The following is a 15,880-nucleotide window of genomic DNA, read 5'->3' as shown; positions in this document are numbered from 1 at the left end:
TTATTTATAGGAGTGAGCTGATTGGGGCCATCCCTGACACATGTGCTTATCAGAGATCACTGTGTTTGGAATAACTTAGTGGGATTAATTGTGCTAACAATTATGCTTCAGATTCATATTGTAGGAGACTTCAGTGCTGCTGCTGTTGTTTAACGTGAAAAGCCAGTGCAACAGACCATGCATACTGTATACTGGCGATACACGGATCCAGGGATTTATCTAGTACACCACAATCCTCTGTTTTCCAATAATGTTTTTGAGATACAAACTAAATACATTTTCAGTGGTTAGTAGCCAGATTCACTGACCTGTTTCTGCCTGCAGCATCGCTTCTTCATCTGAACAGAGCTAGATACACAGGGACTCGTGACAGGAGTGCTGTGTGCCTGTGCTAATGAACTGTTTGGATTGAAGATTTTGTGCATCACTTGCGTGGCCTTCCAGAGGCCTTTAGTTCTCACTCTTCCACCTTAAATCAGCAGGAGCTGCCTGTGCCTCTCCTCTTTGAAAGTCAATCCCTAGATCTTACCTCCAGGCTTCTAGCTATTGAGTTCAAGTCATAAGATTACACCTGTGCTAACCTGTCTCTGGGAGCTTTGTGATGCAGATGCAAAAACATCAGAGGAAGGTTAATATAACCAGCCATTGGTTTATTATGGTCTAGGAAGTAAGGCATAAAGCAGGCTGGCATAATGCCCTGAGCCCAGCCTCCATGATGATTTCTGTTATCCTGATATACATCCACTGGCATTTATCTTGTCTTTCCCCCTTCCTCTCTCTTTAGTTTCTCAAACTTCAAGAGTTTCTTTTGGCAGGCATGCTCCTCACTGCTGCTGATACTGGAGCTTTCTTCTGAGCTTTCGGAGAGGAGATGCTTGATCACCACCGTGTCCTTCTTGTTCATTTGCAAGCAGAGGCAGGAGGACTCGCTCACCTTAAATGACTCACCCCACATATTCTGGCACATGTCAGTCCCATTTGCATACATCTGTGAGTCAAATAAGAAATGCTTCAATTACATTTTAAAAGAATTGAGTTAAAATCAGTTTGTACCAAATTGACAAACATTTTTCACTTTTAAAAAATCAGTGCTAGATTATAAAAAAGTGGACTGCACTCTCTGACTACCTTGCTGTGTGCCATGCTTCATGTTTCTGAGGTATCTTAAAATGTTATCCAGTCCCACAACTAGAAGAAGGGATTTGTGTGTTGTGAGAGCAAGTGATTGCACAAAGTGCAAAGCTAGCTCTTTGTTTCCACCCTGGGGCTTACAGCCCAGCTAGCCTTTGGGGACCAAGGCTGTGTGTGAGAAGGAGTACAGCTTGTCGCATGTCAGGACATTCTGACATGTTGCAGGATCTGCATAGTGCTGAAAGTGCCAGACAGTGCTTTGACTGTGGGAATCTTTATATCTGCAAGCTAGAGGCAGCTCAGTGTAGTCATGGCTCCATGGGATCTCACTGTGTCTGCTGCAATATACAACATGAGTGGGCAGCACCTCACAGACGAGAAGAAGGGATATAACTTAGAAACTTCTGAAGTGCTGTGTCCAGTGATGCAGCGGCTTTTTTGGCTCACAAAATTGTAAAGTGCAGCTTCTTGGTGCTCTCCTGTTCTCAGTACTGCTGCAATTTGTGAGGCCTATGTCATAGGGTCTGTTGCAAGCACGCGACAAAGATATTTCTCGTTTGCTGAGCTCGTGTTGTGACAACCTTCTGTCTACCCCTCTTGAGTTTGCCTAAAGAAGTGTTAGCTTAGGGATTATCACATCCAGCCACCGAGTAGGCAGAATATACCCTTTATCTTACTTGTACTTCTCCCATCTGTGGATGAAGTTCAATCTTTTCTGTTTCTGTAAAGGAAGCTTTAGGTATTCCCAGAAGCAAAGCTAAGGATGAGGTTGACAGTGTGAGTAATGGTAGGAGTAGAAGCCTTGGGAATTAGAGAGGTGGAATATTAATGACTGAAAGAGTGGGCTAGGCGACAGGACTCCTGGGCTCCATTGCTGACTGATTCACCTTGACCATGACACTATTATCTCTCTGAAGGAAGCTGTGTTTCTTCTGTAATAGTACAAGTAGTTCTTGTACATGAGGCTGATCCTTTAATCCCATAGTGGATGATGTGCTGGTTTATCATCATTGCCAGCTCATATGAAGATCTGACACTGAACCTCAGAGAAGGTGCCCTATCTTTGTGGTTGAGAGATTTCTGTGTGGAAGCTGCTCTAGCTGCAAGAAATTAATGATTACAGATTTAAGTCTATTATGTGGAAATGGGAGTGGAGTCCTGCAGCTTCTTGTGCTCCACCTATTTTCCACAAGTTCTCATGAGATGTTTTCCTGTGTCCCTGTGGGTAAAATTATGTATTTACCTATATTGTGCAGAAAAGCAGATAAATCATAGTCATAATTCTTGCCTTGGAAATCTATCTTTTATGACTAGTACAGAGTCCATTCCAAATAGCCCCAAAGACTGTAGTCTGTAAAATAAATTTCAGTTAATACAAGCTCTAGGCACGGCTGCTCCTAGAGGAGGAGTGTGAAGGTTGGCTAGTGCACTGGAAGCAATGCAGGGTTGAAAGGTTGCTGCATCTGTTCCTTGTGTCCTCAAGGCAGGCAGACCTTAGTTGTTTCTGTCCTAATATTCTTGTACTTTTAAGTAGCATTAATATTTTTCTTCAAACTTCTGTGCAGTTCCTGGGTTTCTGCTTTTACCTGATCATTCCAGAAAGCATTTAGAGCTGTCATGTGGATTTTCTTAGGGGCATGGCCGCATTCTATTGCTGTGCCTGACAGGTTTTGTAACATATTCGTGTTCTTCTACTTGCTAAACTGATAATTTTATTTTAATCTTCCTACTAATTCTGATTAAAGATCAGAGCATAGCCAGAATGCTGCAGCAAGCATGTAGTGCATACAGCCCATTTACCAAACACATCTCTGAATTACTGACAAGGATTCTGATTCTTCATTTTTTTTTGGAAAACGTTCTAGTCTGTGCATTAACATTGCCTGGGGAGTGCTCAGCTGGGAGAACAATGACAAAATGTGCCTCATTTTGGCCAGGCTAAAACTGGCTATAATCCAGTGTGCATTCTGAATAGTCAGCATTTGATCCTTATTCATCATTTGTTCCAAATAATCCTAGCAGTCCTTACAACAACTTGCATATGTCAAAAGCAGGGCTGAGGGCATCAAAAGAAAGTAAGCATCTGTCCACAGTGCTCTGACATTGGAGAAGTGTTTGTGCTTCTGGCTAACAGCAGCTTTCTTTTCCATGAGTTGAGTCCAAACCAACTGAGTCTAGTGTTTGTCTATCGTGTAATTTTCATATGGGAAATGTGGTGGGTTGGTTTTTTTTTTTTAATTTCTCTGAAGAAACTTCATCTTTATTCTTACTTACCATGCAGGACTATTTTTGGTTAAAAAACATGGGCAATTTAGGGTGTGGTTCCTTTTAGTTTAGGAATAGCTGTGCCTGGCTTCAAGTGATAAGACTTCTGGATTCACTCTTATGTTTCTCCCTGCAGATGGTATATTTTCTTTAAGAAACAAGTACGAGGCAATTTAAGGTTAAAAACTCATATCTTTGGACCAGGGACAGTTTGATAAGGGACTGGAGATTATTTTGAGAGATTATAATTTTGTTTTTTACTTCATCTGGAACTCCTGATGATTTAGCACATCTGGGAAACTAAGCTGTAAGTTTCCGCAGCCCGTTTGTATTTTGGCCACCTTCCTGAGCAAGGCAGGCAGCAATCCTGTACTAACTGGACTGTGACTTCCACTTGTATCAGTTGCTGAACTGACTTCTGGAAGTACATGTACTTGAATTGAATCCAAAACAGTGAATCTGGGATATCAGCAAGTTGTACTACCAGTCCCTAAGCACCACACTTACGTTTAATTTATTTCTGTATTTTGGACAGTTTTCTTGCATTTGGTGAAGTTCAACTGTTAAAAATACTCAAATAAATGTAGTAGTTTTGAGCTATTCTATTGCCCTGATGGTAAACTCTCGAAAAATCCTACCTGACCCTTGAAAGGTCTATAGATCAGATTTCAGGCAGCCTTTCTTCTGTAAGTCTTGTCAAGTCTCATTTTATACATTTTTGCTTATAAAATTAGCCACTGCAGCCATTCTCAGAAAAAAATGGAATGAGCTCTCAGAAAGCTTTGTCAGTGCTGCTTTTTAACCATCAGAGTTACACAGAACAAAGCTTGCTCTGCCTAGCCCTTGGCAGACACAATGAGCACACATCAGAGATATGATAGTTCTGTGGAGAACAGAAAGGAGACATTTAGAAGAACGTCAGGACTTACAGAACTGGAGGAGGGGGAAGGACTTGAACATAACAAGGTAATACAGAGAAAAGAGCAAAGATGCCTAACAGGCAAGAAAACCTTAAAAATTCTCAGTGATTTGGAAACTGAGCTCCAAATTATAAAAAGACATGTGTGGAAAGCCTCACAGTATATAAGGAGCCTTATAAAATGCATCTTAGTGTCTCTGTTGAGCAACATTATATTTTTTGCTATCTAACCCCCAGTATGGTTGAAATGTTAGATCTGCTTGAACTTTTATTTCACAAGTGGCATGAATATTGATTAATTAAATGTATATGTACTTAGAGTAAGCGGTATACATAAATATATTCAAATTTGCTATACTTGAGAAGTCTGATGTAGATATGGCTTGAAACTACTGAAGTAAAATTAATTCTCTCTTGTTGCATTTTACACATCTGTATTTGGGATAAAAGGGAAAAAAAAGAAATCTTAATACCATTTTCTGTGCTCCAGTTGATCAGGTTTTCTTACCTTGCTGTACGGAACACATTTATTCTTACAGCGATTTTCTCCACTTTCATCCCATTCCCAGTCTGTCAGCCAGTTATGAACACATATGGAATCATCTTTGCAGGCTTCATACCTTCATGGAGTGGAAGACACAGTTATTTATCTCACTTATTTTAAATGGATTCAGATCTAAATAAAAAAGTCTGTGTGGGCTGTGCTGGTAACGTGGTGTGGTTGCACAGTTCAGCTGAGCAATAGATCTTGAAGAAATGTGCACTGTGTCTTAGCTTGACATGTATGGAAACTCTGAGCCGGCCAGGAATCACAGAATCATAGTTGGGATTGGAAGGGACCACAAGGATCATCTAGTTCCAGCTTCCCTGCCATGGGCAGGGACACCTCACACTACGGCAGGCTGTCTTAAGTCTCATCCGGCCTGCCCTTAAATGCCTCCAGGGATGGGGCCTCAACCATCTCCCTGGGCAACCCATTCCAGGGTCTCACCACTCTCATGGTGAAGAACTTCTTCCTAATATCCAGTCTGAATCTACCCATTTCTATCTTTGTTCTATTCCCCAAAGTCCTGTCGCTACCTGACAGCCTAAAAAGTCCTTCCCCAGCTTTCTTGTAGGCCCCCTTAAGATACTGAAAGGTCACAATAAGGTCACCTCGGAGCCTTCACCCACTGTGTTTTATACTCACAAACCTAAGTGAAGGGCTGATGTTCTGAGGAGCGATGCTCAGTCAGACAGTGTTTTCTTCTTGGTTATGTTTGCTGATGTTTTTGAGCGGAGAGAGTGTGTGGGAGGGAGTTTCATGAACACTGGTGTTCAATGTTGTGACAGAGCACAGGTACCCTGAGAGTCAACAACAGCTTGAGGGAGATGTGGTTAAAATTCGGATTTACAAATTACTATGGGAAAAGAAGAAGAGTGCTTCCTGGACAGGGAGTTGCTTTGAGAAAGGTGTACTGAAATGAGGAAAATCTGCAGACAATAAGATGGTATCAATTACTAGACTGTCAGTGTCAGGATGATATTTTCAAAGTTGAACTTGAAGGAAGATGGGTCAGAGGCTTGCAGGGTAAAGGTCTAAAATTTTACACTTTGAGATGTTTGTAACTTGTAAGCAGTAACATAAAATAAAGGCTGTACATGGGATGGAATGGATATGATCCTCCTTGACCATACTAGTTCCCTATGCACAAAGGGCAAGATATTTTTATCTTAAAGCTGTTCCTTCTGCCTCCCAGTTTTTTGTAATCAGCTCTTTGTCTTTTAAAGGGCACAGGATCCTTTCACAGGTGGAGCAGAAAATGGCTCGTACATCAGGCTCTTTCAACAGCAATAGTTTTAGGACTAGTGGGAACAAGGAATCCTAAGACAATAGGAAGAAAAGGAAGGCCCCAAGCTAGTTGGATGAATTTCTTTTAAATGAAGTCACTGCTCATTCAGAATCCTCTGCACATTTCTGGCCACAAAGACATACAGTGTGCAGCAGGCACACTCACGGCATGTAGAGAAAGTAGGTCACATCTCTAGCAGTGCTACAGCACGCTAAAGGGACTCCAGTGAATAGAACATGAAAAAATGTTACTTTAAATCACAAGAAAGAGTGGGAATTCTGACCAGGCTCTTTCCTAGCCTCGGGCTGTAAGCAGGGTGAGGTCTGACATTGGCTCTAGGCAGGCGCACAGGCTAGCATGCATGGTAATGGGTTGTCATTACATTTTTGATTCAGGCCAGGCATCTATGGCACCAAAAGGGGCACTAGATTATTGGCCAGTATTTGCTTGAAGTAGACCCCACTATCTGCCAGGAGGTTCTGTACTGGAAAAGGGTCAGTTTTCCTGTGCAGCAGCTATCAATCACCTTCCCAGCCCTCTTAGTTTCTGACAACAGAAGTTAAAGGTGCTATTTACTTGGAGGTTCTGACATTACCTTGGGGATACTGAGCAGTTTGCCATGTAATGTTGACTCACCATACACACTTTGGTACAAATCTTAGATGTACTAAGGCTGGCTTAAACCAGTTCATAGATGCAAACTAAACTGACAGAGTATATTTTCCTTTATCTTTAAATTTTCACTGGATATAGCAGTTTGATGATGACTTCGTGTTCTACTTATTTTGGGATACATTTGAGTTTGATATTGGTATTTTATCACTTAGACCTCTTCTAAAGCTCCCTGGCAGCTCCCATGTTTTAGTACCCAAATACTTCTAAAATTTGAATATTATTTGGTTCATTCTGAGCTTTGGGATTACAGGCACTGAGACAAGTTCAAGGTCTCAGTCTTTATCTTCAAGGAGGTCAATAATCTATCTTCACTTCAGAAGATTACTGAAAATTTAGAAAGAAAGGTTGCACATGACCAATTTGATCCTGAGGGACATGGAGTTTCCTAACACAGACATAAAATTAATCATTAGAGGAAACTCCAGCCTACCTGAGAAATACATTAGCACTTCTTGCTATCTTCTGTTACCAATCCAAGCTATGTCTCATTTCCTTCTCTGGCACAAAGCAATGGAGGCATATTCAAAGATGAATCCTCCCAAAATACTGCACTGCATACATTAATTTGCCCTTGGAGAGAAAATGAGAATGAAAACGGATCTTTGTGTCAATACCATTCAGGTTGCATAACCACAAGGGAAACCAGTGTACCAGACAGCTCAAGATGACTATGCGCTACCTTGTGTTCTGTATTTTCTGTGCTTCCAAAAAAAGCTCTTTTGTAACATTTTTAGAAGTATGAAAACAATTTTCCATGACTTTCAGAGCAGCCTAAGGGATTCAGAAATTCACAGTTCATTACTTTCAAGGGATTCTAGCAGTCCTAATCCTACAGTGTGAACACAGGCTGTGCTGTTTGTAATATGCTTTACACCAACTTAACCATAAAGACAAGTAACTGTAGTTACCAGGCACAACATTAATATGGTACTGACTGACACTTATGTTATGTGATGATATTATTTAAGGTCCAACTTCTCAAAACAGGGAGGGAGAGCTATATGCTGGATATAGACTACTGAAAATATGTCAGTACTCTTCCTGGATTCAATGCCTTTACCCAAGACCAAGGACAGATGGGTGCTGTGTTGTCCCACTCAAGTGTTTTGCACTCAGAAAATAATGTGATTCCTTGATACTGTGTTTTGGCAAACAAAACGAACTGCTGTTATGCTTGGTCATTGCTATTAATATTTCCAGTATTACTTGGCTGCAATTTTCTCTGAGATTTGGGCTTTTAGAAGTGATTTTCAAAGAGAAATGATGGAAGAGAAAAGGCCAAGGGTGGGAAATGATGGAATTAATCTAATTTGGTTTGTGGATTAATTGAAAGCATACAACATGTGTCTCTTTCATGACTCTGTAGTGCATTTCATGTGAGGGTGGTGAGGCATAAGAAAATAAACATTGTGGATATGTCTTCCCTGGAACTGTTCAAGGCCAGGTTGGATGGGTCTTTGAGCAACCTGATCTAGTGGAAGGTGTCCCTGCTTATGGCAGGGGGCTTGGAAATAGATGATCTTATGGTCCCTTCCAACCCAAGCCATTCTATGATTCTATAATTTTACACATATAAAAGAAATGTATCATATAATGATCAGGTATTTAGATTTAAAACAGTAACTGCATAAATCCTAACTCACAGGCATAGATTTTACATTGCTGTTAGTGCCTGTCAATGTGGTGAGAACTCCTCTATCATGTCAGGCAGTTCTGATGCCACTGCAACGCATCCTCAGGGCAGTGCTGTCCCTGAGTCACTAAACTCTGGCAGACTACAGTGACTCCATCCTGCATTCAGTCTGTGTTATTATTATTTTGAGGGTAGTAGCTTAGCAAATTAAAAAGTAGAGGTGGCAAAAAAGAAATTAAGAGAAAGAACAGGAGAGATGGCACAAAAGTTGGGCGACACCATTGACTCTTAGTGCCACTAGATTGGGAGATCTGTGCTGCTTCTACCCATGCTTCTTGACACCCCGGTAACACAGACATATTAAAGATAAACAAAAGTACTTTAATAAAAAGCTGAACCTACCAATCATCACAGAAGCTTTGACACAGTGGAACAAACCGAATAGCAGCAGTGGAGTTGGGATGGATCCAGCGAGCAGCATGTGGAGAACACTGGTAAAAGCATTCAATTTTCTTTGTAAAATCTTCACAGCTGTGTTAGGTGAGAAAAGCCACAAATAAGCCTGTTTCTTAGCATCAGTGCCATAGCCTTAGTTTTCTAGGCCTGCTTTGATGTGGATGCAATACTACAGATTAAGAGAAAAACACAGAAAAGCAACCGTTTGCCCTGCTAGTGTCTAGCTTCCAAACTCATTCCTTTGGCATTGTGTGCAGACTCTGACTGTGCAATTACCATTGCCAGCTAAGGACTGCAGAAATGTTTCCATGCATATTTCAGCCCTATTTGTGTAAGCTTTCTGTAAACTTTTGGGGCCTTGCGTTTTCCTGGCAAGAACCATTCCAGGCAGTAATAAAATGTAGTTAAAAACTATAGGGCAAAACTTCTGTGCTGTAGCCTCATAGTTTCACTAATCTTTAGATTTTCCCACAGTCCAGATGAAGTTACTTAAAGATGAATACTGTTGGTGCTCTTCTGGGAGTGGCAAGCAATAGCTGTTACTTTACACATCTGGTTTTCCTTAATTGTTTTGTACTTTCATTATTTTGTTTGTATAATTTACCATGTTTCACAACTCTACCATTTAATGGAGTACTAAGAAACTTAATTATGAAGACATTATTCATTGTTACAAACCCCAAAGGACTACAAGAATTTTTATTCTAAATATTCAGAAGTTTAATTTCTGGACTCTTGTTCATTTTGTTTGTGAGATTTAATAAACTAGTTGATCTGCTTTCTAAACAAAGGGAAAAGCCTGGTCTCTAGTGACCAGGGTTCGTGATCACTGGTATGTGCTGACTGCTTTGAAGAGCTACAGAAGGTGGTGGTTACCTACAAGGTTTATGGCTGCTTTGCACTGCTACAACTAGAAAATTAATGGTTAGAATTAGAAAAAAAAAACCATAACCATTTCTTGCTAAAATGGCACAAATCCTTCCACACAAACAGTGTATGCTTAGGAATTCATGGGCTTTTGCAAGAGGAGAAGGAGAGAATTCAGATGTTGGTCAGGTGTACAGAAAAGATGATGGAAAATTAGGCTGGGTGCCATCATCTCTAGGGCACCCTAGGGACTGTCCATCAGCAACTTCAGGAGGTGTTACCATTATCTGCATGGCTGCTACAGCACAGATCTATTGAACCAGGACAGAGACAACATCAAAGCTGACTTACGATTTACTGAGCTGCCCACATCTGTTCCAGTAGCTGTTGTTTACTTTAATTACTGGCGAATGAGCCAACTGCTCTGTGAAGTCTGCATAGCAACAGGAAGCTGTAAGGAATGAAATGGAGATCATGCAATAAGGGTTTTCTTCAATTCTGTATTTGGAAGACACAAAATGTGAGATGAATCTGTTTTGACCCATAACATGATGAAGTCTCTCAGTACTAACTAGGAGAGGTACTCAAGCGCTAACACTTTTGCTTTTTGGAAGTAGCAGTACAAATTGCTAAGTGAGGTGGACTGACATTGACAGTGGTTAGTCAAGGTGTGTCCAAAAACCCCCCCCAAACTGTACTACTGTTCTGCCAGATGCTATATCCTGAGAAATACTAACTTTGAAAGCTACCAAACATAAAAAGAGAGTTGAGAAAATGTACTAAATACCATATTTTGCTCAGTATAAAATTTTGATTTCAACCTCTCCCTTTTGGTGCCTGCTACAATTAATTTGTCATACTTAATCACAATAAACCAAGTTAACATTTGCTGTAAAGTTTTTAAGCAGATGGAGCTACAAGAGAAGTAAACTGCATCAGAATTTTAAAAAGAAAGTAAATGAAGTCAATGAGAGTTTTGTGGAAGACTCTGTTAAGAGCTACAATCTTACTCCTGGTTTGCACGCAGCAGAATGCCAATGAACGAAGCTTTTCAAATGCAATGCATACTGCATCATATGTATTTCTGAGAAATTAAGAGAACTGCCAAAATAATTAGTGTGCACAAAGCTGTACTTCTAGACTATGTTAGGCAAACATTAAACCACTCTTACATTTAGAGTACAGAGTGCATTCATGCATATTTGGCTCAGGACTTGGCTTCAGTTTGTGTGTGTCCCCTTCCAAGCATCCATATTTTTTGCAGGCAGATGATGTTATGACAGCAAAGAGAGTGACCACAAATCTCAGCATTGTTGTTCAGTTCTTCTTGCTGTACAAAGAGAAGTCTTCGTTTATATCCATTATTTCTACTTTCTAGGAGAAACTATAACATTTAAAAGAAAGGTTTTTAAAAGAGGTGGTTTACATTTGTAACCGAATAAAATATGCTCAGCAAAGATGCACATGTAAAGACACAGATTCTCCCTTTCTCTTTGCTTGTATCTGAACACTTAGCCTTCTGCTACTTGTTTTTGAGTTTCAGTGGCAAGTTATAAATGCCATCAATAGTTCAGGCAATTTATGAAAACATATTACAATTTTCAGTATTTAAGAAAATTCTGTTAGATTTCCTATGTTGACCTGAATTTGTCTTTGATCCCTTCCAAGAGATATTCCTGTGCTTTGCTGGATTTGAAGAAAAGATTGATTAGTTCTAGAACTTGCAGAGCTGTTTTGAATACTTCAAAACAAGACATTTTAATACAGCTGCAAGTGAGTCTCTAGTGCTGAGCACCTGAGCTGGATAAATTGATAACTTGCCTTTGTTGAGGTGATGCTAATTTATACTTAGGAATCAGATCCATTATTTTCTGTCCCTTTCTATAGAGTTTGGACAAATATGCCAGGTAAAAATATTTTGTCTGTGAGACTAAAATGTCTGTAAACATAGACTACATATTAGTGAGCTATAGGAATAAGTCTAGAACCTCTTACATAAATCAGTGCATAATTCATTATATATGGTATTAGTTTAAGCCTTCATTCTTTACTTACATATTCCTGTTATCTTTTTTTGAATAATTTTTCCTGATTAAGGATTGCAGCTCCTCTGTGTACCTTGACTTTTCAGAAAAATAAAACAACCAAACAACATGTTAATGAAGAAAAAAACTGTCTCTCTGGTTTCTTAGTAGTTTCTCACCTCTTTCACTGTCCTTCTGAATGATACTTCTCCCTGGAACCGGAACACACTGAATTGCTTTTCTCATTTTCTACTTTATATACACGCCATCTGGCATCAGTGCTCCAGAATTCGTTTGCCTTGGAATTGTTCCTTGACCCTTTGGAATGCTAACATAGATTTATCTCAAAAGCAGATGCAGTGACCAGCACATAATGCCCTTTTATTGCTTGCAAACGCTAACATGATAAAGAGGAAAGTACAAACATAGGTTAGAATTGGAAAAACAACAGTTCTTCTGTATACTAGATACAACTAACTCCTCCACCTGATTTTTCAGTAATTCCTTCTATGACAATTTCATGGGGCTCTTGCCACAAATTAGGACATTAAAAAAATGCTTCATATTTCAGACTAAAAGGCTTAATTTTTATTACTGAGATGATGACTCACCATGGCTTACATAGTAATTTGACTGCAGCTAATGGAAAAGAATCCACATTTCCCGATTCCCAGGACTTTGCCCTTCACAAGATCCCTTGTCTGGTTGCTCTACCTGCCTCACAGGTACCCTCCAACCCATGTCACAAGCACTACAAGAAACTGTTGTGCCATCGATAGTGATTCCTGATTGGATTTCATGATGATACCTGCTTTTGCAAAGAGGGCTCTGCATCTGAACATAAACCATTGCACAAGGTAGACATGGTGATTGCAAATAGTTGCACTTACTTTCATAGGTCAAACCTCCTTGAGTGCTGTAAAAAACAGCACCCATCAGTATCTTGCAATTATTTAGATGTATAAGGTAAGTAGCATCTGTTGGTTTTGTGTTTACAACAGATCATTGTTTTGCAGATTATACTCTCGGGGCTATTATTTGCAAACCTTTTTTGCTTGAAAAAAACCAAACATTGGCACAGTGGAAATGTGGTATGAATCTGACTGAACAAACTCACTGAGCATAATAAAACAATCTCTATAAGCACTCATTCCTTTCCTAGCTCTAGTTAATGCCTCCAGGCAGAAGTCTTGCTGGCCTAAAAAGAGCCATTTCCAGATCAGTGGAAACAGAGTGATATTTATGTTCCATAATGAATTTAATTAAGAGAAGTTTAAAGAATTTAATTAAGGTAAGTTTAAAAAGGCATAAAGTAACTATGGGAGAAAATGAAGTTAATCTAATAGCTTATTACCCACACCTTTTACCTCATGTGGCTTGACCTAGTGTTGGCTGAAATTCATGGAACTCCTTTGCTGATTTGTTATGTTTGGCACTTGGATCTGTGTATTCAGACAAAACAAAGACCACTGGATAATATGAACACTCACTTTGAACACTGTGATGAGTGGATGGGCTGGCCAGCCTGATGAGAAGCACAGTAATCATGCATGCTCTGTGCCTTACTGCTCAGTTTGCAAAAAATCCATGCATGCTTGCAAAGGTGTAAGCATGCCAGGAGGTTTCTTGTAATGCCTCTGTTCACTGAGTTGACATACAAATTATGTTAAGCTATAGGAAACTGGGATCTCTTTCAGGCTTTGAGTATAAGCCAAATGAGACCACTTGCTGGGAGATTAGGCAGAATTTTTAACAGCAGGAAGGAAAATTGTCATATGTTTGTAATTTCTCAGACCTGGCTTTGTTTAGCTGTACATGTAGGCAGGCTTAGGCTGAGGAGCTTTTAGTGATCACAGCTGTATATAAGACATCACCTGAGAAGTGAATCTTGATTTTTTTTTTCTTACTCTCTGAATAATTATTTTGTGTGATGTCTTATATGAAGAAATTTGTTAAAGGAGACGTCTTCCTCCTTCACATGCTTGAATGGGTCATTTCTCGTCAGTTGTTAAAATTGAACTTGTTTTCCAGTACTTGGTGGTGTCCTTGTAGTTTTAAGACTCTTAACTACAATTTACTTTTAAATGTAGTATCAGTGCTCTGTAACTTCTATTAATCTTTTCAAAAGCTGGAGTTAAAGCATGCATGATGTTAAAATACTGCCACAGACAGCAGCAATTGAGGCACTACAAAATTACATTGCTATTCTTGTTATAAGCTGATGATCTAATTGATAGATGCTCTATACATTTATTCCAAAACACTGCTGTACTAGGTCTCAAGAGACCTGACCATCTTTCTTCTGACAAAAACAAATAAAATAAAGTTAATGGGGAAAAATGTTTTAAAAAATTAGTTGCTGTTTTCCCAGTTTCTGGCAATGAGTTTAGTAACTATGTCAACTGACATCTCCTAACTCAACATAGTGGTTCCTCTTTTGTAAGTCAGATCTCTTTAGTGACTGAAGTCAGCTTTTATGCTTTTATATTCTTTGTAACTCTGCAAAGCCAACGTGGTTAAAGGGAAAATTGTTCTCACTTCCAACCAGAGACAATTGCCACATCCACTTCCCCTCTTGGCATCCTGAAAGTGTAACAACAGTATGACTGGAGGCAGACTGATTTTCAGTAGTGTAAATTAGAACACTTGGCTTTATTATAGATGGCAATGTGTGCTAACGATACTAATTGTTTGTTCCTCATATCTCAGTGTGAGCGTTCATGCTCAGACGTTAGGAGTGTTTTTCTTGTTAACTGTAACAAGAGATTCAATTAGGAGCAGAGGTTGTTATTTAATTTAGGGTAATTCCTGAAGCTCCTTTGCAGAACTACCTTTAAATTTCCAACAAGGGCACATTATTTGATGATCAGTTAAGTACATCTTCTTGACTTTCATTATCCTAGACTTCAGAACCAAGAGTTGGTGTTTACAAATCTCTCTGCTGAACATACCATGTCACAAGTCGAGCTGAATGCCAAAGGAGACACTCCAGATGGACACAGTCTGGCACTCCTGACTAGAAAAAAAGTTGAGGTCAGATCTTAATGCTACTGAACGTAAGGTGTGATTTGTCTCTGTTCACTTTGGTGGGACTAGGGTTTATCCTTTAATTTTGTCTGTGTAAGTAATACCTCACAGCAGAAAGTAAGGCTTACTTGCTTTTTTTGAGTACACAAATGTTGCTGAGCTAGCTCTCCCAGCAGAATACAGCAATGACAAAAGAACAAGTAATTTTATGTAACCAAGAGAGTGAGTCAGTGGGGGGAAAAAAGAGCAGATATTTTAATGAGCAGTAAGTTGAAAAAGTAATCACAACCCAAACAAAATTATCATTATAAAAATGCTATTTTAAGCCCCATGTTAGGATTTTCAAAATTAAAAGGGACAAAGCCCTACTTATTTTAGCTTATTACTGAGTTTAAAGCACCTCTTGAAAGCATAACTGAATGCTCTTCCTTTGCCCTAGCCTTTCATTTGCTCTTCATGTTCTGCTAGTCTGTTACAGTGAGGAACCACTAACAATTATTGTTATTTTTTCTGCAAAGACTGGGTTTGGGTTTGGATAGCTACAGATTCTGTGCTGTGGGCTCTCACAAGTGACAAAGAAGACCTGGATCTCCCTTGACCTGTACTCCAGAATTAACTATCTGCAATTTGATTTCTAATTTAGACTGCTAATATTTGATTGGATTTTCTGCAATCACAAATGATTAATTTCTTCTTAGAGGACCATAAATACTATTTTATTTTTAATTTTCATTTTTATTTGGGGTATTTATTGTTTGTATAGGAGTAGTGTCCATGTGTCTCTGTGCAAAGTTGTGAGATGTTGTGTTTTAAAGTACTTGCTGCCGGTACTGGGTTATGGATGGCCATGTCCCACAGCTCCCTTTTCTGCCTTGAAATTTTACTGACCCTTTCTCTCCACTGTGCTGGCACAACCTCGATGGGGGAACTGATCCAGCAAAAAGAAATCCAGCACTTCCCCCTGGCCCAGTATTTCTAGCCAAACCAATTTCCCCATTCAGTTTATAGCACAGCTGTAGAAGAGTTGTGTTGCTGTGATGCTGAGGAAAAA

General features: G+C 39.5%; 1 protein-coding gene across 2 annotated transcripts; it reads right to left on the bottom strand.

Annotated features, from left to right (window-relative positions):
- Positions 1–629: 629 nt before the first annotated feature.
- On the bottom strand, positions 630–12,060 carry LOC135177533 (riboflavin-binding protein). 2 transcript variants are annotated; one of them, XM_064147654.1, is made up of 6 exons: positions 11,982–12,060; positions 10,951–11,162; positions 10,130–10,229; positions 8,858–8,986; positions 4,824–4,935; positions 630–988 (listed from the first exon to the last, which is right to left on the bottom strand). In XM_064147654.1, exons 2-6 carry the CDS (start codon positions 11,087–11,089, stop codon positions 752–754), a joined length of 717 nt encoding a protein of 238 aa, XP_064003724.1. In that variant the 5' UTR covers positions 11,090–11,162; positions 11,982–12,060; the 3' UTR covers positions 630–751. The 2 variants fall into 2 exon arrangements, with proteins under 2 accessions (XP_064003724.1, XP_064003723.1); XM_064147653.1 differs by having other exon boundaries at positions 10,951–11,108; positions 11,982–12,059.
- Between the last annotated feature and the right edge of the window lie 3,820 nt (positions 12,061–15,880).

The sequence above is a fragment of the Pogoniulus pusillus genome, chromosome 8 (genome assembly GCF_015220805.1).
Source record: "Pogoniulus pusillus isolate bPogPus1 chromosome 8, bPogPus1.pri, whole genome shotgun sequence".
NCBI classification, from domain to species: Eukaryota; Metazoa; Chordata; class Aves; order Piciformes; family Lybiidae; genus Pogoniulus; species Pogoniulus pusillus.
This window is presented reverse-complemented; position numbering and strand designations above follow the sequence as displayed.